Source organism: Rhinolophus sinicus, chromosome 11 (genome assembly GCF_057876585.1).
Source record: "Rhinolophus sinicus isolate RSI-liver-muscle chromosome 11, RSI-T2T, whole genome shotgun sequence".
Classification (NCBI taxonomy): domain Eukaryota; kingdom Metazoa; phylum Chordata; class Mammalia; order Chiroptera; family Rhinolophidae; genus Rhinolophus; species Rhinolophus sinicus.
In genome coordinates, this window is record NC_142511.1 from 22,205,973 (window position 1) to 22,231,038 (window position 25,066).

General features: G+C 54.1%; 1 protein-coding gene across 6 annotated transcripts; it reads right to left on the reverse strand.

Moving 5' to 3' along the window:
* IKBKE (inhibitor of nuclear factor kappa B kinase subunit epsilon) lies at positions 1-24,489 on the reverse strand. Of its 6 annotated transcripts, none has more exons than XM_019752510.3 (22): positions 24,213-24,477; positions 23,534-23,623; positions 21,886-22,004; positions 21,080-21,220; positions 20,585-20,714; positions 19,378-19,559; positions 18,723-18,883; positions 17,762-17,872; positions 17,296-17,475; positions 16,519-16,715; positions 15,707-15,771; positions 15,530-15,621; positions 15,360-15,446; positions 11,365-11,434; positions 11,132-11,244; positions 8,671-8,747; positions 6,050-6,089; positions 5,277-5,378; positions 3,873-3,969; positions 2,979-3,079; positions 2,686-2,757; positions 1-808 (listed from the first exon to the last, which is right to left on the reverse strand). In XM_019752510.3, exons 3-22 carry the CDS (start codon positions 21,970-21,972, stop codon positions 775-777), a joined length of 2,139 nt encoding a protein of 712 aa, XP_019608069.3. In that variant the 5' UTR covers positions 21,973-22,004; positions 23,534-23,623; positions 24,213-24,477; the 3' UTR covers positions 1-774. The 6 variants fall into 6 exon arrangements, 3 of the variants coding, with proteins under 3 accessions (XP_019608069.3, XP_019608067.3, XP_019608068.3); XM_019752508.3 differs by having other exon boundaries at positions 11,365-11,440; positions 24,213-24,474; XM_019752509.3 differs by having other exon boundaries at positions 11,365-11,440; positions 21,886-22,119; positions 24,213-24,474.
* Between the last annotated feature and the right edge of the window lie 577 nt (positions 24,490-25,066).

Sequence of the window (25,066 nt, forward strand, 5' to 3'; positions counted from 1 at the left end):
TAGAAAAGAAACCCATGTTTATTCCACTTCTTCAAGGTGCAGGCCTTTTATCTCCTCAGGGCTCTGGACTTACAGACCTGTGCTAATTGCATGGCTACTACTGACCCCAGCTGGCTGCATATCCCAGAACCTGGTGTCTCAGAGGGAGAGAAGAGGAAAAGAGTCCCTGGACAGCGGCATCCTGCCTTCACCACCCATCCTCTCAACCTTAGGCTCAGCCAGACCAAAAGCAGAAGGAAATTCAGGCTCTGTGACACCTGTGGCCGTGTGGTGCCCCTCAGAAATCAGAGGAGAGAGGTGAGGATTGTATGTTCAATGAGAAACACCTTAAGAGGAAGGAAGACTGAGATTAGGTTGTTTGACTCAGCACCCTGGGGAACCCCCAGGGGGCCTCCTCTTTTGTTCCCTGAGGAATGAAGCTCAGGAGGGTGGCTGGCAGGCTATTGGAACCTCTTCTCCCCAGGGCCCGGCCAGGGTCAGCCGTACATGCCAGGGTGATGGAGCAGCTGTACCAGGGCCTGCATAAGATACAAAGGCCAGCACAGGCAGTGGGTCCTTACAGCGATTGTCTGGTCTCCCAGGTGCTGCCCGCTGCTTCCCGCAGAAAGGCAGTGGAAGGTAATGCTGGTGACATCTCCCAGCTGTCAGCCGGGAGGGAGGTAGGCTGATGAGATGGGACCATGTATCGTCTTGTGTTGGGTCCCACCGTGCAGGCAGGAGCACAGTGTTTGAATGATTCTAATGCTTCAGGACACCTCGTGCACCCCACGGAGCTCAGACATCAGGAGCCGATTGGACCCTCCTTAATCTGTAATAAAAGGCACACGTTAGCTTCTCCCAACTGGGCTACGAGCCCGCAGACCACACCCCAGGGCCAAACACAGCTCTCAGGAGCTCGGAGCCATGTGAGTCCTTAGCTCTCCCGGGGCAGAGTCTCCCTGTCCCGACAAGAGCTCTGGATCTCATCCCTGACTACACATCAGAGTCACCGGGAAGCTGATAAAAACCCCCCACCCCAGGCCACACCCAGAGTCTCTGGGCAAGACCCAGGCATTGGCACTTCTAAAAGCTCTCCTGCCAATCCAATGCGGGGGTGTTAGGAGTGGGGGGACAGGCGAGAAGGAATTCACATGGTTCCTTCCGGCTGTCTGGCTACAGCTCTGAATAAGGAAGTGAAAACTCACGAAAACAAAGTTTTGCGCTATCTCTAAATAGGCTATATATCACAGCAAGAAACATTTATGTCAGCACTAAAATTAGAACTTCCTGCCCGTGAGGACTATTCTGGAAAGGCTTTCCGAGAAGTAGTTATCAAATCTCCTTTGTGGGTATTTAAGAGGATGGCTTCTCCCTTTGCTGGAATGGGACATGAAGAGACGCCTCCTCGACCCAAGGACCTGAAACTCTGGGGACACCACCAGCTTTGCTCCTGCCTCGTCATTGCACAGCTTGTGACTAAGCGCCAACATGACTATTAGGAAGACGGACCTGTCATCAACCCTGGCCCAGTTCTAGCATCCCAGACTGCCTGGCCTCTGCGGAACACCTAGCACTTAGTGAGTCCTGCCCTCTGTGCACCCTCTCCTCCCTCCTCAGCACATTGCAGAGCTCATGCTATTTAATCCCGACCAACAGGTAGGCACCATTATCCCTACATAGCAGAGGAGGGAACTGAAGCCCAGAGCTGAACAAACCTCCCAGGGTCACGCAGTTGGTAAGGAGCAGTCAGGAGTCAGATCCTGTTGGATTCTCTGCCAGTTTTCCCCACATACCCAAATGGGGAAGGGACGGCCATAGGGACAGAAGGAGGGTGTCCTCGCCTTCGCCTGTATGTGTATGTAAGTAAGCCCACCGACCTTCAGGGCAAGGACCACCCTGGATGCTGAGATTATGTCCTCCCTTCTCTGTGGTGTTAAAGCATGCCTTATTAAGTGGCACTACTAGATGGCAGGGTTTTTTCCCTTTCAAATGTGCCTATTTGATTCTAGGAGAAGTTAGTCTTTTGTGAGTTTTCCTGGTGCACAGAATCCAAAAGGCTAAGCCTGCTGCACTCCTGCGGCACCCTGTCCAGTACTCCTCAACCCCCTGATGAGGGAAATCTACTCAGGTATTGAACCAAAGTCTAACGCTGGGCCTGCAGTCTGGGGGGGTGAGGGAGGGAGGCCTGTGAGCATCCACACAGAATGGGGGCCCAGCAAGACCAGAGAAACACAGGCCTCGGGCAATTAGCCCAGGCTCTATGCCTCAGGTCCCGGTATATGACACGGAGGTGAAACAGCACCACTCTGAGGACGGGTGTGAAGATTCCAGGAGTTGGTATTGGTGAGGCATCAGGCAGAGGCTGCGTCCACAGCCACGAATCCACATGCCCCAAGCCCCCACCTCTGACTGCACTGAGCATGGTCTCACATCAAGGGCAAATGGATTCTCTTTTGGTACATCCAGTAATTGCTTAAAATTAGACGGAATTTTCATCTCTGACTGCACTATATTCTTAAGACTACAGTGGAAGCCAACACTTTGAGAGGATGGCAACTCTCCTGAGGACAGGCCGAGGTGTCCATGTGACTCTTTGGAAAACGGACACCTGTCATCAAACCTCCGTGGGCAGGTATGGGCACCCTGCGCCTGGAGGCCAGGCAGCTTGAGGACCCGGCCCTGCCTGGCACAGCGGGGACTCCTTACCCTTCAATGATGCGGTTGTTGTCCTGGAGGTCGAAAGCGAGCAGCTTCATATCCTCTCGCAGCTCTTCCATGCTGCCCAGACGGAGGCAAGAGAGGCCGCTGAGCCTGCGGCCAGGGTTGCCCTGCCCGGCCCCTCCCCAGGGGGCTCCCCACCAAGCCTCTTTTATTCCTGACTTCTAGGCCGGTATCAGGCAAAACCTCTTGGCCGCTCACCTCAGCACCGAGCCCCTCTCACCACCCCCTTACACACACACACACACACACACACACACACGCCTCTCTCTGGCACTTACTGGAGACCCAGGTCCTTCAGTGCAGGGCTGTAATAAGGAGAGATGGGGGGTGGTGAGGCCTGAGCCCCCTTCGTTCTGTCCTGAAGGAGCTGGTCAAGGATCTAAAGGGAACCACACTGTAGTCAGAAGGGCAGACCCAGCTCACTGGTAGGGCAGGGGAGGTGCTGGGAAAAGGTAAGAAAACGGTAACAAAACAGCTCCCGCCTGCATCCCTGGAGCACCCAGGACGCTGCAGCCTTTCCCACAAGCCTCCTCCCCATTCTGGGAGCATGGCTGGCACAGCCACCTTCACTCATCTGTGCTTGGATTTAATGCTTCAGGCTGCCAAGTTCTCCTCTGTGTCTAACCTTCTCCTCTTACGACACATGAGCTAGGAGTGCAGAGAAGGGGTAGGGGCAGCCCAGCACCGTTCTGAAAAGACACAGCTGCTGCACGTGCCTGCATGCAGGGAGAGGAGAAGGGGCCACATTCGGGCTGTCCTAGAAGAAGCAGATCTCTGTTCCTGTTGGCAAAGCAGGCAGCTTCTGCAGCCGCCTGTGTGTTGTTCTCTTCCCAGAAAGCAGATCAGAAGGTCAAGGAGAGTTCACAGGGCCGCTCTCAGGAGTGGCCTGGAGCCTCCCAGGCTGCCCGGGGCATGAGGAAGATGCCCCAGCATCCTGGAGGCTCTGCCCTTGCAGTGACCTTCAGCCTGAGATCACCAGAAAGTTCCTTCCACTCTCTGCATCCCTACCTCAGGGCATTGTTGTGGGTCAGAGACGTCCTACCCACACCAAAGTCCTTGGACTTGGTCAAAGGCAACTCTGCCCAGAGGCAGGGGAATGGCGCAGATGCCCTCAGTGTACCAGATTCAGCTGGCTGCCCCCAGCAGCTCCAGGCCCCCCGAACACCTCGCACCTTGCTGAGGTTCTCCTGGACCCCCTGGGCTTCTGTGCTGCAGGCGGCCACGGAGCAGCCCATCAGGCGCAGGCGATTCCTGGCTTCGTGCAACGACCTCAAGAGAGCAGGTGAAACATCAGCGCCCGGCTCACTGGCTTTTGCCGGAGCCCACCCAGGTGGCGTTTGGGCCACTACACAGACACAGAGAAGGGGCTTCCAGACAACAGAGGCCAGAGCCCATGGGTCCCAGGCATTTGCCTCCCTTACTGCCTCTGTCTTTTTAGATGTGCCCTCGACTCTCACCTCTCCCAACGGAAGACTGCTCCTGTTCTGACTGAGGCTGCTGAGGGTCCCATCAGAACCACATGGGAGCTGCAAACACGCATGCACGCAGCTGGACTGGTCACCCAGGTGGGTTAGGATGAGCGGGAGGCAGGTCAAGCTCCAGGGAGGCCGAGGACAGCCACACTTAATACTGGAACTGCTCATGCTCCCATTTCCAGAGCAAGTCAAGGTCAAGGCTCTGTCATGAATTCTCTGCTCTCTTTTAGTGGAGAGAGTGAGCAAAAACATCTCCCCCGTTACACAAAAAGGAAACCAAGGCCAGAGGGGTTAAACCAGTGATTGATTCTCAACCCTGGCTACACATTAGAATCACCTGAGGTGCTTTTAAACTGCTGAGAGCCAAGCCAACTTCACACCAATTAAATCAGAATTTGGGATGAGCTGGGGTGGGGGAACCAGCATTCGGTTTCTAATGCGAGTGCCGGTGGTGCCTGGATCTCAGCCTCATAAGGAGCCACGAGTCCGATGGGCCTTGAACAGGCAGCATCTGGGGAACTGCTCTCTCAGGAGGAACCAGGATTCCGTGCAGGTAGGGAAAGGAGGAAGGGGCTGTCTGGGGAGGGAGAACCCAATCTCCTATAGGGGACAGTGTGAGAGTGGTTCTATTTAAGGGTCTGTAACTGCCCCTGCTTCCCTGACCACTTGTCCTCATCCCAGAGGGAACTTGTGTTCTCCCCAGAAAGGTTAACATGACCACCTGGGGCTGTGGGAAGAATCCAGATTTTAGGGACAGTCCCACCTATACACCAGTGCTGGGTCTGCTACTTACTGACCGTGTGGGGTTGAGGAAGAGCCCTGTTCTCAGAGCCTCAGTTTCCCCATCTGTGCGATGGGGTGATAGTATCTACTGCATAGGAAACATACTGTGGGATTAATAGGCTAAGGTATGGAAATCACCCAGCAGACCGCCTGCCTGACCACCTAGGGCCACAAAACTACCCTTTTTTTTTTGCCTCTGTCCTTTTAGTACCACCTCCCTCTCACCTCCCTCTCAGTCAGGGCTCTGCAAAGCCAAGAGGTCTGGGCCTGGAAGGGCCCAGGGGTCCATGAGCTCCGGAGGGAGGGCCAGATTGTTACCTCATCCAATTGCCATGCGTGACTAGGGATGTCTGGTACTTCTGCACGCACTCCTCCTGAAACACCTGCAGGAGCCTTTTGGCTAAATGACTAAAATTCACCCTGAAAAGGTAGTAGAACAGGCACAGCGACAAGCAGTCAGAGCCAGCTGAGCACAAGCTGGCATCCCAGGGTCCCCACCACCTAAATGGCCAGCCCCGGGGTCCGCAGCAGGGCTGTCTCTCCAGTAAAGGAAGAGACAATGCTCACACATGGGGATCATGGCCGTCGGAGTGGCCGGCACACAGCACATGTCAGCAGTGATGTGGGGGGCAAGGGGGGAAAACACACACTGCAAGGCAAGATGGTTATGGAAAGTGTGTGTGTGCAGAGGTGGGGAAGCCATAAATAAGCATTAAATCAAGGAGGGCCTCCTGGGAGACCGGAGAGCCAAGCAAACAGGAGCAGAGCGAAGCCCAAAGGAAAGCTCAGCAGAGGTCAGGATCAGTAAGTGATAAATGGCTGAGGACAATCAGGGAAGGAAATCCTACAGACAGTCTTGTTCAGAAGTAAATCCAGTTTCATGGCTGCTTCTGAGGAAGCTCCCTCCGACGTGGCCACACACTCTCTCCTGGCTCCGACAACCTGCCCCAGGTATAGTTACCCCCCTTTCTCCTGCCCAGAGACAGCTTATGATCAGGGCCCTTCACCACTTCTTGTCTGGCAGAGAATTGCTCTGCCCTGGTGACACCCACCCTTCTGCCTACCCTCCTGCCCGGGGACAGGCCACTCACTTATCCAGTTTGTGAATCTGCTCCTCGTTGTAGCCGAGCCCTGAAGGAAACAGACAAAAATGATGTCACCGGTTCAATCCGTCAACAGAATGCCGTGAGCACTGGGGGACAGACAACTACAAAAAAGAAGAGTCTGGTTCAGACCCTGCTCCATTAGAAGCCACAGACCCCTGGAGCCAGAAAGGACAGAATGACTGAACCAAGCACACAAGAAATTGCACTATGACAAAGGAGGGGCATACCTGGGGCGGGTGAACCCTTCAGGTGAGAAGCGGTGGATGAGATGGGCCTTGAAGGTGCGTGGTCAGCTTCGGCCCCTCAGCCCACACCCCTCCCAGAGTGACTGCCGCCTACAGCCTACTGGCCTCACCCCTGAACATTCAAGCTGCAGGCAGAACCACTGGGCTGTGCAGCAGAGAGCTGGACAAGCTAGGCCACCGCCCTCTACCTCCCCTCCTGGGCCCACACCCGTTTGCCAGAAGGGCTGAAGTTTTCACTGCCTGGGCGCCTTCTGATGCTCTCTGCACTGGGGAGATGCTGCCCCCTCCTGGGCTTCGAGGGAACGGACCTCCAGGTCAGTGGCTTCCGCCGAGGGAATGAGACAAAGGTTACCTCCCTGGGCCCCCTCCATTCCTTAGCAGAATCCCCTTCCTGGGTTCTTCATTGGGACCCTGCTCTCAGCCAACTGGACTTGGGAAGGCCAAGCTACAAGTCCCGGCACTGCCTCCCATTATCAGGGGTCTGTATACAAGTGATGTCTCCTCACCAAGTCTGCTGCCCCATCTGTCATATGTAACACACAGGATGGGTCTGAGGGTTGTGAGCGAGTGCCCTATTATTCACTAGTGAGCATTTATTGGAATAGCATCTTTCAACACCCCAAGGGTTATCCTTCCTGGTTCACGTTTAATTTTAGTAAAGGACTCTTGAAGACTAATAGAAATGAAACTTTTTGAGGCTGTAAAGTGGGGTGGTTAAAAGCGGCTGGACCTTGATTGCTGGAGCTACTTAATCTGCCTGTGTCTCAGTGTCCTTGTCTATAAAATGAAGACGCTAATGGTACCTGGAGCTTTTATGAGCATTAAATAAATTAAGAACATGCACAGCCTGTAAAACAGTGCCCAACACATGGGAGGTGCTCCAAAGGGTAGTGATTATAGGATTATGAAATTCCAGTGATGGAGGCAGAACAGCTTCCGAGATCTCCGAAAATCACACCAAAGGTGGCCAACTGGGTGTCAGGTCAGGCGAGCTGAGCCCAAGGCCCTGCTGGCTTCCGGTTTTCCGGTCTCAGTTTTCCCGTCTCCTATGCTGCCCTCTCCACCCGTCCAGAGGCCAGACCCAGAGTCAGGACTGGGTTCCCAAGGAGGGATGACCATTCAAACCATCTAGTTCTGAATGCTCAACACGATGGCCCCCGACACACATGGCTGCTGAGCATTTGACAGGTGGCTAGTGCGACCGAGGCACGGCATTTTATCTTAATTCAATTAATGTAAATTTAAAAACTGAAGCAGTGTAAAATATTTTTCCCCCGTTAAACACAGCTTTATTGTTTTGGTAAGACTACATTTCACTTTGCTAAAAAAATTAGTTTCTGGACAGATGGGCTGTAAGTGTAAAATATACATGGAATTGTGAAGACTTAGCATAAAAAAAGAATGTCAAATATAATATCTCTTTAATAATGGTGTGTATATTGACTACATACTGAAATGACAATTTGGATATATTGCGTTGAATAAAATATACTATTAAAATTAATTTCACCTGTTTCTGTCTACTTTTAAAATTCTGGCTACTGGAAAACCTCAGATTACACACACGGCTGGCATTATATGTCTATGAGACAGTGCTTTTTATATAATCCTAGGGATAGAAGAGAACTTGTCAATGAAATCCAAGACTTTCAGTTTGCACGTTAGGAAATACTCGGGCATGGCGGGGAGAGAGTGGGTTGGGTCCTGGTGTGTTATGTCCCCAACCCGAAGAGTCAACCAGGCCCCCCACCACCCTCAGCTTCCCGGGGCATCCAGCCCCAGATCTCTCCTGGGTTGGACCCTCCCCTGCCCCAAGGTGGCAGTCCCCCTAGGCAAGCAGCTTCCCATCCCTGAGCCTGCCTCTGCCCAGAGGGTCTTCCTGAGGCTTAGTAGATAATGCGGGTAAAGTGCCTGGCCCAGTGACGCTAAAAGGGATTTCTCTGGACCCTCCATTTTCCGGAAAACCTAACTATTTTAGTGAGTGAAAGACACAATGAATAGGAACAGACTCCTTAAACTGTAAAGTGTGTTGCAAAGGTGAGGGGTCTCTCTCAAGGGCCACCTCTTCTATAGCACCCAGGCTCCAGGTGCTGCATCCCCCAAGCACGTCATCAAAGGTCCCCACATGGCAAGAGGCACTGGTGTAAAGCCTTCACGTCCCTCATTGGTCTGCAGGCAGCTGGCAGCCAGGAACCCTGCCTTAGACCAGCTGCACCTTGGCTCCACAAGGCACCTGCACAGAGTGAGCCTCCAGCAGCAACCCCGGATGGTGTAAAACAAGTAACTGGATATCGGAGGGAAGGAAGGAAGAGGCGAGGGACGGGAGAGCACGAGGAATATTTTGCTCTTCCCATGGCTCACCTGGCCTCATCCTGGATTTCTTGAACTGTTTGTAGATGAGGTACATCTTGTCCAGACAACACTGAATCTGCTGGATGCTGTGGGCAGGAGACAGGCTCCAGGTGACGGAAGACTCCAACAACAGCGTACAGGGTGAGGGAGGGGCAGGGGTGGCGGGAGGGGGAGGGGAGGAGCTGTCTCTTTATAGAAGGAGCCTCATTGCCACAGTTTTGGGGGCCAATCTGGGAGTAGGGGTGACTCTCCTGTCTCTCAGCTTTTTCAGGTGCCAGCCAACTATCTCTCATTCTCATGTTTATTCTCTCTGTCTCTGTGTCTCTGTGTCTCTGTCTCTCTCTGTGTCACACACACACACACACCGTGTTTAGTAAGAGGAGACAGTCAAAAAGCCAAACAGCACAGGCCACAGAAGAGTGGCCTTTGCTACAAGAAGGTTTGAGACTAGACTCCGGGAAGGAGGCTTGGACCCTCAAACGTGAGAGTCTGGCAGCGACAGCCTGGGATGGGAGTGGAGCAGAAACCTCTCCCTGGTCACCTGAAAGGGTAGAAGTAGTGTCTTCTTGGTATACCCAATTCCTGGCATGTACAGGAACTTAAATATTGTTTAAGACAATAATGAACAAAGGACCTCAGTGCTGCCTGGAGGCAGGGGAATGAGGGGATTGAGGGGATTGAGGGGAATGAGGGGATTGAGGGGATTGAGGGGAATGAGGGGATGAGGGGAATGAGGGGATGAGGGGAATGAGGGGAATGAGGGGATGAGGGGAATGAGGGGATTGAGGGGAATGAGGGGAATGAGGGGATGAGGGGAATGAGGGGAATGAGGGGATGAGGGGAATGAGGGGATTGAGGGGAATGAGGGGAATGAGGGGAATGAGGGGATTGAGGGGATGAGGGGAATGAGGGGATGAGGGGAATGAGGGGATTGAGGGGAATGAGGGGAATGAGGGGAATGAGGGGATTGAGGGGAATGAGGGGATGAGGGGAATGAGGGGATGAGGGGAATGAGGGGATTGAGGGGAATGAGGGGAGTGATGGGAATGAGGGGATTGAGGGGATGAGGGGAATGAGGGGATGAGGGGAATGAGGGGATTGAGGGGAATGAGGGGAATGAGGGGAATGAGGGGAATGAGGGGATTGAGGGGATGAGGGGAATGAGGGGATGAGGGGAATGAGGGGATTGAGGGGAATGAGGGGAGTGATGGGAATGAGGGGATTGAGGGGATGAGGGGATTGAGGGGATTGAGGGGAATGAGGGGATTGAGGGGATGAGGGGATTGAGGGGAATGAGGGAGGTGACCTCTCAAGGACCTTCTCGGGCTGGGGTTTAAGGTCATTATTGTCTCTTCCTTCCCCTTTTCAGGCTGGATACAAACACTTTGCTTGAGATGTTGGGTGTGCGTGTGTAGGGGTTTCTTCCTCACTCTTGGGCCTGTTTAGCTCCACTTCCTCCCCGCAGCTCCTCCCGAGGCCCCGGCTCAGCTATTTGTGGAGCTGATTCTGGGCAGAGCGAGTTCCCAGGTCTCTGCAGGGCCCACGCTCCTGTCCTCCCCGACAATGTGTGGGGGATAAGACCTCAGAACAGCCTTTATCCAAAAGACTCGGGCAGATGTGTTCTAAATTCAGAATTGTCTTCTGATTTTAGAAAGGTGATTCCATATACACATACTATATTGTGGAACAGCCCCGGGGGGCCTGGGGCAGCACCCCCTCATTGAATATACTCAATCTTAAGAGAACTAAGAATATTCACTCCAAGTGGAATAAATAAAGACTATAAAGAGCCTCATGTCAGTTTAGGTCAGGTTTTGCAACCAAAACAGTTAAGCAAAAGCCCTGTGTTTTTCAGAGCTCTTTGAATCCAGAACTGAGGACCTGGGGTTATGTATGGGTGAGGGTAGGCGCTGAGGAGAATGGCCTGGTCAGGCCATGGGTGGGTGGGCATTTTACGTTTGTGAACAGGAGAATGGGGTCGTAAAGGCTGTAAATGGCTGTTGTAGGCCAAGAACATGGGCTCTGGAGGTGGGCGACCCTGACCTGTAGTCCTATCTCCGTCATTTGTCATTTACTGGCTGTGACTCAGGACAAATTAATCTCCCTGAGTATTGTCTTGAGGATTAAATGAGATGATAAAAATAGGAGAACCTATCCAAGGGTCTGACAAAGAGAAAGGGCTCAGAAGAGAAAGGGAACTAAATTGGTTTTTTTACTTACAACTACTGCACTTGCTAAGATTTCAAATTCACTCTCTAAACTCACAGATGGGGCAGGACCCCGGGTCCTTTTCTCCTTCGGGCCAGTCTCAGGGGAGGGTCACGCACATTCCGGAACCCCCCTCCCCCACTACCCCGTGCTCCAGCACCATTGGCAAGACAAGGGAGAAAGCAGGCTGATGCCTGAACAGGCTCTGCACTTTTGAGCTGTGCCCCCATCCTCGCCCACCGAGTAGGAAAATCCCACAGACCTTCTGTCCTCATGTACCTGATCCCGGTTCTTCGCCAGCTCTGAGCTCAGCCTGCCCAGGCTCGTCTGGATCTCTGTGATACTGTGGGGGAATCTGGAGAGGACCTCAGCCACCTAGAGGGCAAAAGGCAGAGCCCCGTGGGGTCCTCAGCTCGGGGCTCCGATGGCAGCCTGGCTGGACCACTGCCCCCCAGCTCTGCTGCTGACAGTACCCCTTGCCCCAGCCTCACTCACAGCCCGCAGCTTGGACCTCAGCTCTGTGGCCCTCTTCAGTTCTTGGATCTCGGGCATCCTAGCCATGTCACTGAACCTCGAAGAAAGGACACATTTGGGGCGTTAGGAGGCAGAGAGCTCCGTGACGGCACATTGAGCATGGCATCTTTGGGACAGTTCTGCTGGCTTGTGGGGTGTCTAGGGAGTGTTGTGGTTGGGACAGAGGAACCAGTTTGAAGAGACTCCAAGTTGTGACACTGCTGAGCACTGCTGTGGATAAACACTGATGTAGATTCCATCAACTTGAAGCTATGAATATTCATGAGTCCACTATGCAAAGCAGCTGTTAATGAGCTCCTGACAAGGAAAATTTGTAACTAGAAGAAAAGAATAAAGTTCCTTTCTAATAGAAACTGTATGTCATGATAACCAATAGCTTATTGACTAGGGAAAAGCTGTACTTTGTAGAATACTAGCCAATCATGTGCCAGGAGTTAGAATATTGGCATCGTGCTGCCCCAGTAAAATTACTCACTCAAGCGTGGTGTGAAAACCCAGGATGAGGCTGAAGGCATGGACATCTGTGTGGTCTTTCACAGGGAAAACGTAACTGGTACACTGCAGGAATCAGGCTGTCCCCACCCAGGGTGGGTAGACATGAATTGTACCAGCATCATTTATGACGCACTTAGCCTAAAGTTTAACTTGAATCCACCTAACCCTTAGAACTCTGTTTATCGGAAAGGCCAGGAAAGAAGAACAAGCCAAATGATATCCAGAGGAAGTGCAGACAAATCCAGAAGGTGGAACAATGGGTGTTGTCCCTCCAACAAGCCGGTGTGTCATGGAGGGGGCCAGGGACGAGGCAGTCTGTCTAGATTAAAACAAACTTAAGTAACATGACAACCAGACACAAACTGTGCTCTTAGATTGGATCCTGGTTTGGATGAAACCAGCCAGAAAAGAAAATTGGGGAGATAATTAGGGAAATTTGAATGTGGGTAGGTACTAGCTGAGACGGAAATGCATGACACAGAGGGGGAGAGCTCATCAACTGAGAAAAGCAGGATATAAAGTAGCAACCGTGTTTCCCCAAAAATAAGACCGGCTCTTATATTAAGTTTTGCTCCAAAAGACGCATTAGGGCTTATGTTCAAGGGATGTCATCTTGAAAAATCATGCTAGGGCTTATTTTCCGGTTAGGTCTTATTTTCAGGAAAACACGGAAGTAATGGAAACCTGCGTGCTGGTTAATATATATTTATATATATACGTAGTAGAGAACTATCTAGAAGAATATATACTACTAAGGTGTGACAACCTATCTCTGGGTGGTAGGATATGGCATTTTAATTTCATTTTTGCGTATCTGTATTTTCCAACTTTCTACAATTAACATGTACTGTTTTTATAACAATAATAATTAGGAAAAACAATCCTATGTGTTTGGCTTGGGAATGGAGAGGGAGGAGAGGAGAGCAGGGGAGAGAACTAGGAATGAAGTGGAAGCTCCCTGAAGGCAGGGCCAAGGCCTGCTTTGCTCACCATTCTATCTCTGGTGTCTGGCAAAATGTTTAACACACACTGGTTACTCAGTACACGGTTGTTGAATGAGTTATTGAGTGTACAAATGGATTTGGAGGTGTGGAATACTTGATGGCAGAAGATGAGGCTGACCCAATCCAATGGGACTGGGAGTTTGACACTTAGCTGTCACACGTGCCGTCTGCGTCATCCTGGGTTAGTCACTTTAGCTATCCAAGCCTCAGGCATTCCATCTATATAATGGAGAAATAAATCTCTTTCCTGCCACCTAATAAGGTGGGGATCAAATGGGACTCCGAGATAAAGGGCTTGATTGGAGGGCATGAGCACACGCTTTTTTGGTGGTGGTGGTGGGGCAGCCCCGGGAGCCCCCAAGCCAGTTCTGGATGCCTGAAGAGTGCCTCCAGATGGCAGCAGCTGCCAAGGAGGACCAGGAACTTCCAGACAAAGGCCAGGACACCCTACCCAGGGAGCCTGTGTTGGGGAGCCTGAGGCAGGAGGAATGCTCTGTGGGTGACGTGAGTAACCAGGCTGATGCTTGGGCTCCCCCAAACATGCAAGTCAGCTCATTAAAATAGCTCCGATTCCACTATGGGAGGAGCTCTGGCTTCAGAACTTAGAAGAATCCACAGGTCTAAGATGTTCAGGAAAGAACTGCAAAGCATTGGAGCTGGATGGCCTTGGAGAGCATCCAATCCTCATTTTGAAAAGGGGTGAATAGAGGCGCAGGCTGGGAAAGAGGAGCAGGAGTGGCGTCAGTGGTGAGCTAGTCAAGGGCATGGCGTGCGCCCTCTGGCTGCTCAGTGCTCTCCAAACTCCTCCTTGGTGGAGGGGGCAATGCGCTTGGAAGCAGGCGCACCCTGACCCTGAGCTCTCTAGACACACCAAGCATCAAAGGAGCCTTGGAGACAGAACGGGAAAAACAGTAGTCAAGCCAGCAGATGCCCAGACTCCAGCCTGGGGCTGGCCTGTCACTCCCTCCCACTCCTCCGTCCCGGGCAAGTGGGCAGACAAATACTTCAAATGCTTTCTCTACACATTTCTTTACTGTTCAAGAACTTACAGTAGACCAATAAGCCATTTTATTGGGGGTTTAACCTGCCAACTGGACCTCTGGGACCTCCATGCATTCTCCCCTCCCCTTCCCACTCCTGTGCCCTACTCCAACCTCACTCGGGGTTAGTCTCCATTATAACTGTGGCTTCAGTAAACCTCACCAGCACACCCCCTGCAAATCCCCACAAGCCCCCACCCCCAATCATGGCCACCTTCTCTGTCTCTGCACAAGACCATCCAACCCAAGGTATTCTCTCTCATTATGGCCTGAAAGGACCCACTTTTCCAGGAAGACCTCTGTGGTTGCCTCTCCCCAGCTCTAGTCTCCCTTGACCCCAACCACCCCGTCCCCATCACACGCCTGGGAAAGGCTATGTCCTCCAGGCCACGTGGGCCCCTCTGCATGGCATTTGTCCCAGGAACCTCCTTCTGTGCCCTGGCCAGAGCTCTGCTCAGAGGAGCTGTGTTGCTGATGTCCATCAGCCATGCTGGGGACTCCATCCCTGTCATCTGGAGACACCCTTCCTCTTCCCAAACCGCCACCTCCCCATCTGCTCCATCAGCAGTGACATTGCTGCCAAACCCCAGGAGGAAGGCAAGCCTGCAGTGAGTCAACCACTGCTGGGAAACTCCCAGGACCTTCCTGAGCACAAAGGCTGGGGGGCATGCTTGGCAGTCTCTACACGCCTCCTCCCGGTGGGAAAGGCTCCAGCCACCATCAGCCTCCCTAGCCTGCAGAGCCCCCATCTCTCACCTGCACCTTGGCCCCAGTTTTTCAAAATTCAGGGGTTGTGCCCACCTCTCAGTAGTGCTCTGCGCCATGGAGTCTTCCTGCTTCCCATCTCTAGACCCTGCAGCTTGGTTTCCTCCTCCCTAAGCTCTCCCTTTCTTCACCCATCACCCCTAAAGAGCCCAGTCAGAGGAGTGGAGGGCATGAAGTTCCACGGATGGGGTCAGGGGTCCTAAGAAGGCGAGGGCAGTTTAAGATGCAGAGGAAGCAGAGAAGACAGGTGGAGGTGAGACCACCTGAATCCCCGTCCTGTCAGGTCCAGAGGATTGTGCAGCTGAGCAATCTAAGTCTTCAGAAGGGGTCTGGGAGGACAGAGGTCCCTTCCTCAGGCAGGGAGGCTGCCTTGACCTGGAGAGGCAATGCCCCATGAGCTCCTTCCCCCAAGGTGAGCCACTGGGTGGTGGGGGAGGTATGTGTGGTCACTTGACAGGGTGGGGGACGAGGGACGGGGTCGCAGTGCCCTCTCTATTCTACCATGGCAGGGAAGGTGGGAGCTCTGGGTGGGGGGCGTCGAGAAGCATTGTTAGAAACATTGGGGGTGAGGAATAGACAGAAAGAAAGAAGAGCTGAGGGGTCTGAGTGGCCTCACGCCTGCTGCAGCTCCTGCCCTGGCCAGGATACCTACCTCTCGGTGACCAGGCTGTTGCTGAGAAAGAGGAGAGCCATCTGCGTGACCTCCAGCGTCCGCCTGCAGGTGGCCTGGAGCGTTTCCCTGTCGGAGTAAGAGTCAGTGCTGCTTTCTCCCAGAGGACTTAGGACACCGTGCCCACAGCCGCGGCCCCATGGGGTACTCACAGGAACCAGTGCAGCCCCCGAAGCATCAATTCCTGCCCGGCCAGCAGGACCCGTGCCAGCCGCAGGGCCTGGTAGCCGGCACCCAACACACCCTGAAAACAGGTGAGCAGGGTCAGGTTCCATACCCACTATCCCTGTGCAAATCCCCTTCCCTGCCACCAGGGGGCCACCCCTAACCTTGGCGGTGTTGTAATCTGCCTGCAGGTCCACTTTGGGCATGAATTTGGGGATGTCCAGAGCAGCTGCAAACAAAGACCCTGTCTGAGGGGCTGCCTATGTGGGCCTGGATGAACGCTGAGCTCATCATTCCTATTCCGGCTCACACTCACCCTTCACCACGTAGCTTCAACCTCAAGCTTCCCAACTCCTGGAGCCCCTACCTTCCAAGCTTTAAATGCCCCTTGATGGGCTTCTTTACAATTGTAGTCCCTCACTGCCCCCTTGTGTCCACTTTCGAGAACTACAGCCTCATGCCCAAGGCCCTTTCTCAACAGCCAGAAAACAGCCTAGGAGTTTCAAGGTTAATTCTGCTTCCCAGACTTGGAGACCTGAGCAGGAGGATGGAATTGGCATTATTAAAATGAAGAGGAATGATATTTTTGCTAGAACTTGGAGTACAAAGCTCCAAACCCCTAGCCACCGTCCCTTCTTTCCAGCACCTTGGGCTCCTGCTTCCTCCAACCCAAACTATGCGAAGTTTCCCCACCAATCGCCGAGATCGTGGAGAGCACATTAAATCCAGATATCCCTGTTTCAATTGAAGTTTCACAGCTCTGTGGACACTGAAGCCTGGGGACGTTAAACCATCAGCCTGAGTCACATGGCATTTCAGAGGCATTCGCAGAATTAGAACCCAGAATTTTGGGTAACCTATGGGCCCAAAGAAACACCCACAAAAGAAATGAATCAATACCCTGGATCATACACCCCTGCCTCGTGGAGGAGAGTGTGAGGAAGAGACGAGACCCAGCCTGCGTGACGCTACTCACGGTCCCTGAAGGCCAGGCCCTTGGGAGTCTCGCTGGCCACGCTGAATAGCGTCAGAGGGCTGCTCCTTGTCGTGTGTGCGATGTGCTGTGCTGAAAGGCTGGGTTCGAGGACACAGAGGTGACCCTCGAAGAGGTACTCTTGGTGCTGGGGGGCCATGTTGGTCTGCTTGTACACAGCCTCCAGGAAGATGGCGATCCTAACACAGCAGGGGTACAGGCAGGAAAGGGAGGCGAGGAAGTGTCAGCCGGCAGGATACGGGCTTGGGGTGACCCAAACCCCAGCTAAGACTTCTTCCATGGAGAGGGGTCAGCTTTTCAGAGGGAGGGACTGGGTGATTTTCTCTTATCAAAGGTGGAGGGACAAAGGGTATCATATCTTACAGTGGATAGAGAGTGGAAACAGAACTCAGTAGCCCCAATATCCAACCTCTGCCTTGGTACCGCTACCTGCCACACTGCCATTAAAATGCCCATAGTCCTATAAAAATCCCAGGAATAAAGGGTTCTATGAGCAATAAATTTGGGAAACACATCGCCAACACACACACACACACACACACACCCCTCCGGGGATTTACAACACACATTTGCTTTGTAGAGTTCACTGAATCTTTGGAGTCTAGCAGCAGGGAGCCATTTCACTTTAACTGTGAACTGATACACTAAGGTTGGATCCAGAAGCTTCCATATCTAAACACTCCGTAGAACACTGCTTAGGACACACCCTGCTGCTTGGGGAGAGAAGGTCCTGAGTCGCTGTCACTCACGCCCACTTACGTGTTGTGGGTGTGGATATAGATGTGGTGCAGGGCCGCCTGGGGCAGCGAGAAGACGTGGACGACGACTCGATGCAGGATGTCACTGGTCTCTGCGAAGAACTGGTCGAAGCCCCAGCACTTGGCCTGCTCCACCTCCAGGATGTTGGCCAGGATGGGCACCAGCTGCCTCTGCAGCCCCCTGCCGCCAGGACACAGAGGCCGTCAGGGGCCAGAGCCCAGGAGTGGCCTCCTGGAGTAGGTAATAGGGGCATTTCATGAAACGTCCGAAAGTGCTAGAACCAAGGTGGGAGGGCACAGTGAGAAGGGGAGGAACTAGAAGGGTCTTCCGGCCTCCAGATGGCAAAACTGAGGCCAGAAAGGGAAAGTGGTGGACCCAAGCAGACAGCAAGCAAGGGGCCTCAGCAGAGAGGACACCCATCCTAGACTTGGGTCTGTGCCTGCCCCTCCTGCAGGGTCCCACTCACATCGACAGCTGGCAGGTGATGGGGAGGGCGTAGCTCCACTCCAGGGGCCCGTTCTCCCGCTTCTGAGTGCCTGCAATGGCCCCGGCTGGCTTCTCTGTGGTGATCCGGTACCTGTAGTGAGCGAGGCAGGATCAGGGCAGGGGGGGTCCCCAGACCATCACTCTTCAAGGGATGACAAACTCAGAACAGAGGCTCAGAGTACTGGTTCACGTCACACAGTCACTCTGAGATGGCCTGAAAATGAAAGCTGAGAGTCCTGGCTCTCAGCCAATAAGATCACCTTTCCTCGGTGTCCCGTCAATCTCTGCTCCTCCCCACTGTCCGTTTCCTCTATCCCCTGACCTCACCACACACCCACAGCAGGGCCTGCCTCCAGCCCTTTGCCTGTGCTGTGCTTGGCCTGAATATTCTTCCCTCCACATCACTATTCTAGTCCTCTGCTCCCTTCGAGGTGCAGCCCACACGGACAGCCCCGCCCAGGTCGGTCTCCTGCCCCGTTCCCTAACCTCACACGGCTTCCACACAGCTGATCCCTGAGCTGAGGGTGGGTGCATCGACCTTCCTGTGAGTCCTCCTTAAATCTCTGCTCTGGGCGGTGCACCCAGTGGGAGCAGCTGCTTTTTCCAGCTACTCTGTATCAGGCAGCAGGAAACCTGGAAGGACCTTGGACGTGGGATCTGGACGCTGGGTCTTGTCCCACCTCTGCCCCTGGCAGTGCCATTGGACCCTCAGCTGAGATGAGATGAGCAGCCAATGGGAGGAGGGCTAAAGGGAAGCACCGAACTCAGGTAAGGAGCTCTGATCAGTCTCCCATTGGCGAGGTGGTCATCACCAAGAATCTAAGAGGAGCCTGGGTGGGCCGGGCCAGAGGAGGACCAGAGAGTTAGAGGCTAAAGAGGAGACACAGCAGGGCCAGTGGGGAAGACCCAGGGCCCTTGTCCCCTGCCCATGGCCCACATACATGATCTCCTTGTTGCGCCGTGGCCCACCAAAGGGGACGAAGGGAAGGCTGCCGGTGGCTGCATGGTACAGGGTCACCCCAATGCTCCAGAGATCCACGGTCACCCCGAATGCCTTCTGCTGGGGCTTACGAAGCACCGCCCGCTCATACATGTCGGGGTGCTGCCAGAGAGAGAACCAGACAGCAGTGTTGTGGATATAGACGTGGTGCAGGACCGCCATGGAGAGAGAGGGTGCGTAAGGAACTGAGCCCCATCCATCAGAATCCCTTCCATTGCCTTCTGGCAGAAACAGAACCACTAGAACCCACCTCCCTTGTCAGCTCAAACATTGGCATGGAGTTGGCCTCTCCAGAGCATCTTCATTTGCCCACCCTCTGCTCTGGGGGACGTGATGACCAGTGGTGTCCCATCCTCCACGAGAATCAGATCAGGGAGTTAACTGCACAAGGGAGGCCAGGCAGGGAGGAATGGGAAGGCTGCAGCATCGCCTTTTCCATCTTGGAGAGCAGAAGGAATTCCTCTAGTTCGGGTGCAGAGGGTGAGCTCTAACCATGCCGGATGCAGGGGAATGGGACAGAGGCTTTCGGAAAGTGAGGGGCAAGCAGCTGCAGGGGACGCCCTCGCTTGGACAGCAGGTTCCCGTTACCCGCTCACCAGGTACTCCTCAGTCCCGTACACAGAGACGAACTTCTCCTCGTCGTCCAGCTCGCGGGCGGCTCCGAAGTCCGTCAGCTTGTAGACGCTCTGCCCCTCCTCCCCCACCAGGCGCATGATGTTTCCCGGCTTGATGTCCCGGTGCACGATGCTGTTCTCTCGCAGGTGGTTCATGCCGGCCACTGGGGACAGAGGGAGGGCTGCTAGTGGCTCTGGCTGAGGACAGACCAGTGTCTGGGGCTTATCTTGGACGGGGAGGAGGCATTCTTGGGTCCAGACAGAGTTCCCACCGGCCGGCCGACGGGGCCACAGGAAAAGCAGAACAGAGATGGGTGGGGCCACGGAGGGGGGTCCCAAGGACGGAGTGTGGAGGGTCCATGGGGCAGCTCTAAGAAACCGAGAGGTGATGGCTCTGGCTCCCCGAGGATGGTACTCCCTCCCTGTCTATTTTATGACTTTTTATTTTAAAATATTTGATTAAAACAATTTTAAAGTATACCTAGCATTAACTTTCCCTTTTAAATGTACAGGTCAGTGGCGTTAAGTACATTCACGTTGTCGTGTAAACGCCACTATCCATTTTCAGAACTTGGTCAACCACCCAAACAGAAGCTCTACAGATTAAACAATCACTCTCCATCCCTCTCCCAGAGCCCCTGGCAACCCCCATTCTACTTCTGGTCTCTATGGATTTGATTTTCTAAGAACCTCACATAGTGGAATCATACAGTATTTGTGTGTCTGGTTTATTTCACCCAGCATAACATCTTCCAGGTTCATTTACATTGCAGTGTGTGTCAAAATTCCCTTCCTCTTTAAGGTTGAATAGTAAGTATTCCATTATGTGCATATACCACATTTTTTCTATCCATTCATCTATCCGTGATGTTTGGGTTGTTTTCACCTTAGGACTATTGTGAATAATGCTGCTATGAATACTGGTGTACAACCTGCTTCACAGTTTATTTTTAAGTTGGAGTTCTAAACTGCTGACCAGCAGAAATCAGACTTTGGGTTCTGTCCGTTCATCATCATCTCGCCCAGGTCTGAATGGAGGGCCTCTTAGGTTCTGAATGTTCTTCTGTGTTAGAATACTTGTTTCAAAGGGGCCGCACCTCTCTGGGGCTTTGCCTTCTGCTGAGGGCCAGGCCTGTGGCTTGTCAGAGGCGGGTAGGGGGCTCCGTGGTGGAGTCAGGGAGGGGCTCACCCACACAGCGCAGCACCACCAGGAACTCATCCTCTGGCAGCCCGAAGGCGTTCTCGGGGCTCTCGAGCACACTCAGCAGGCTCCCGCTAGAGCAGTATTCCATCACCAACACCTTCTGCCGGCTGGTCCCCTGTGGGTGGGACAGGCGGAGGCATGGGGATGAGGGCACGTCTCCTCTACTTCCTCAACAGAAGGTGGCTCAGCCTAGAGCCCAAAGCCTTCTAGGTCCCAGCTTCTGGCCTGGCTGCCCGCCCTTGGCCTCACACTGATGCCACACATCTGAGCCTGAGGTCACCTTTTCCAGGAAGCCCTCCTTGCTTAGGCCCTACTTCCCATCCTGACTTTGCCATGCACTGCCCCAACCCCCGGCAGTCTTTACTCCATTCTACAGGTTGCTGCTCTGGCTGGCCTGCTAATGAGCACGTGACCTGCCTCTCCCCAGCCTGTGAGGGTCAAGGACAAGACCATTTCCATCTGACCAAGCACTGGACCCACCGTCTCCTCCACTGCAAAGAGCTTGACGATGTTCTGGTGGTTGAGCTTGCGCAGGACCTCAAACTCCCTCACCTGCACCTCGCGGGGTCGCAGGTAGCTGGCGGTGTTGAAGACCTTCACAGCGACCAGCTCCCCGGATTTCTGCCATGGGGGAGAACAGAAGTTCCACCCTGCCCTGGGGTGCACCCCCCAGGCCTCCACTCAGCCTCTCCCAGCAGCCTAACACTGGAAATGAGCAAAGACAGCCTGGGTGGGGGAGGGGCTACCACCCTCAGCTGCTTCCCCTGCTCAGAGGGTGTACAGTCAGTCCAGCGCTGGGAAGTGACAAGGGTTTGGCACACCTGATACCCTGCAGGGGACGGTTTGTTGCTACTGTTACTATTGAGAATAATGACAAGGACAGGCAACACTCCCTGGGGTTATCGGCAGAGCATTGGCGTCTGTCTGTCTGGCTTCTGCTCTTCAGACGCTATAGCACAGTAGGTCTCGATGAAGGCAGGAAAACCCCAAACAAGCCCTGCTTCCCACCTCTGCTGTCCCTAGATTTGCTGCCATCTCCCCCAGATGTTGGCTTTGTGTCTTCATCTTTCTCTCCAGTCCCAAACTACCTGACAGAAACACCATCCTGAGGAGGCCTGTTGAGCTCCCCACACCTCTGCTGGAACCCAGTGTCTCCCCACCGCAGAGCAAATCCAGAGGCCTCTGGCCAGCCACACACCCCTGGAGGTCCACTGGGGGCTGACTGGGCTAAGAACTTCCTAGGGGCGAGTGGGCTGTGGTGCGCTGGGTGGGGGCTTGGGGCCTACCTTGTTCCGGGCCTTGTATACGCTGGCAGTGGCCCCCTGCCCCAGCAGGTCGTCTGTGTGCCACAGGTAATTGACGGTGCTCTGCATCTCCTGCCCTTGGCTGGCTCGACACCTTCTGCCTACAAGAAGCACATACTGGGGTCCAGGATTCCATCACTGGCCTGGGATGGATACTGGCGGCCTGACCAGAAGCTGTGCACAAGACCATCCCATGAAGGGCTCCATGTGGCCATTCTAGAGGAAGAGGGGCAGGGGAAGCGTGAAGCAGAAAGGTTAAGCTACTTCTCCAAACGGGAGCACAGCCACCAGGCCCTCAGCCCACAGTCTGTGCCTGTCCCAGCACAGGGCGTTCTACTCGTCCCTACTCCCCAGGTCCCCTCCAACCCCGCCCCAAACAGGCCATTCTGCAGAGACAAACCCCTTTCTCTGTCACCTCTCCCAGCACTGAGAAGTCTGGGTTTTGGCATCCAGTCCTGGGATTGTCCCAGGAAGTAGAAATGTGCTTGAAGGAAGGGCCCCAGGTCAGGCAGCATCAACCACACCACTAGAAATCTCCAGGATTGCAACATGAGCCTGGAGCCCCTCCCCACCCACTGGCCTGGGTCCACCACTTCCTGCTGCTGTGAGCTAACAGCTGTGTCAGGCAGCCAGCGTGGCCAGGTCAGCTGGAGAGGAACAGCACTGCTGCAGAGGGCGTGTGTGAGTGTGTGAGTGTGTGTGTGTGTGTGTGTGTGTGTGTGTGTGTGTGTGTGTGTGTAGAGGGTGGGGGATGCAGGAAACCATTAAATCCAAGGGCTCAGGAGTCCTGGGGAGGATCTGAAACCCTTTGCAGCTTCGTTCCCCATGTTTGCCTCCATCCTCCTCTCTCCAAAAGCCAGTTCCTCTAACGCAATTGGCTCCTCAGAAGCTAAACTCAATGCCTCTGAAAAATAGGGCCAGGCTGGTCTTTATTGGAAGCCTGGGAGAAGGAGCATGAGAAGGGCCACCACCCCTTAAAGACTCAAATAAACCTGGACTAGACAGGGCTTCGTCCTCTTCTGACCTCTTACAAGTTCTCAACCCTCGGGGCACCCTGCCTGGAATTGACAGTTTATGGGCTTTGAGACTGCGCTCTGTAATTTCTTTTAAAAATGCAAATTTTGAGAATGTCAATTCCTTGAGCCAGAGGCCACTTCAGGGTATCAGTGGTCAATTCCTAGTTTCAGATAATGTATTAGTGTTTGCATTTTATAGAAGCAACTGAGGTACTGAGGGCTCCCTGAAGACAATGTAATAGCCTAGCTTGAATGAGCTGGTCAGATCTCCCCACCACCCCAGGCTGAGGAGGAATCAGCTGGGGGTCTGGGGGTGTGAAGTGGGCAGAGCACACTGAAATCAAGGCCAAGGTCGCAGAGGACTAGCGGGCAGCAAGCCCTGGCTTCTGCCTCTGACCCTGGCCAGGCTGTGTCTAGGAGCTGATTGGCAGGACCTCTGCTCAGCTCTGCAGACTCCATGGCTCTAGCACAGCGCCTGGTGTGTGACAGCCCTCTCCTTCAGAGGTGGGTGGAAGCAGGAGGGTGGACGGCGGAGCCTGAGAGCCAGCACCCCACCCACCGCCTTCCCTCCCTCCTCTTCCATCTCGAGGCTCTGCTATGGCAGATACACTTACCCTGTGCTCTGAGCAGCCTGGGGTCAGGCAAAGCTTCTCCCTGTCAAGTGTGTGTTGTACTTTCTGTCTGTGGCAAGTCCAGGAGCTGAGCTACACCGGAAAGAGGAGGGCGGATGAGAGGCACCCCTGCCTGAGTGCTGCTTGATTTTCAGTCTCCATCAAAGGCCACCAGCCCCAGCCCTTTAACCCTTTCCTGTTTGTCACCCTCCCCACAGGGCTGGGGGTTTCCAGCCTTATTCCCCAGCTGCTCCAGGAGGCTTTCCTCACCACTCCCACTCCCAGGACTTGGGCCAGGGAGGACCCCAGGAGAGGTGAGGACAGACTCCAGAAGCCAGGCAGGAGAAAGGCGGAGACAGTGCTGACCCTGGCTCTGGGGTCGTGGGAGGCAGAGCCAGGAAGGGAGCATTGTTAGGCAGATGGCATCTCTCCTCGGTGCCAGTCCTCCTGCCTCTCACTGGCCTGGCCTCCAAGCAGTCCTTTGCAAGGCTGACCACGGGAGATGGCGAGAAGGGCACTGCCGGAACCCCCAGCAGCGGCAGACAGTACAGAAAGGGGACATGGGCTGGGAGAGCCACTGCCCGCACGCCCGCACCGGACACTCCACTGAGTGCCACCATGCAGCTGCCCCTCCCGCCTCGGGCTCCCCATCCACCTGCCCCCAGGGACCCTGCACACTCACCCCATTTCAGCTGTGGGGCATGCAGGCTTGTGGGGCTGGGTGGCACTCCCAGAGCTTTCAGGGCTTGCTGTCATCCATGGGCAGTGCCCACAGCATCCTGACGGTCATGGGCCCCGGGGACTCAAAGACTGGGCTGGTGGAAGTGGCTGAGTGCCACCGGAGTTGCTGAGAGAGCTGCGAGCTGAGGGTCGCCTCCCTGCCTCCCTGTGAAAACTCAGCTCCCTTTCAGCAGGCTAGCAGCTCTCTCACACTTCCTGATTTCGTTCTTTCTCTCTCTCTCTTAAAGAGACAGGCAGCTGGGTCACTGCCTCCACCCTAGCAGTGAAGAGAAAGAGGATGCTCTGAGTTCCCAAGTGGAAGCCATAGCACAAAGGCATCTGAGCCACACAGAGGCTGGGAACGGAGGCTGGGCGGTTGTGGCAGGCCACTGGGTGCTATCTGGGCATCCCCTGCAGTTCACCGGAGCAAGGAAGTTTAGGGCTTGGCCCAGTCAATAGAGCAGGTTGGGCAAGTTAACAAGTGGAAAGAGTTACCTGGAAAGACCAAGTTCCCACACCCAGGAGCCCCAGGGAGGTCCAGAATCCATACTTGGCCACTCCTAGAAGAAACAGGGGTCTGACTCATCTTCTCAGGAAGCCTACAAAGGCCCGCGAGCCGACACTGGTGCCCACATAGTGCTCTCCAGTGTCACCTCGAGCACAGCACACAACCCCTGCTCGACAGTTTTCTCATCCAAGGCATGAGGATAGTAACATTTACTCTGTTGGTTTTGTGGATGACATGGAATAGTATATTTGGAAATGCTTGGGAGACTGGAAGGCACTTTCCAGACAGGCATTGAAGCCATCAAGGCC

Coding starts and splice junctions, on each gene's coding strand:
- IKBKE (XM_019752508.3), bottom strand. CDS start 21,972: ATGCAGAGCACCGTCAATTACCTGTGGCACACAGACGACCTGCTGGGG. Junction 19,560..20,584: donor GGTGGTGCTGCGCTGTGTGG/GTGAGCCCCTCC, acceptor CTCTGTCCCCAG/TGGCCGGCATGAACCACCTG. Junction 11,245..11,364: donor TGAGGTCCAAGCTGCGGGCT/GTGAGTGAGGCT, acceptor TTTGCCCTCTAG/GTGGCTGAGGTCCTCTCCAG.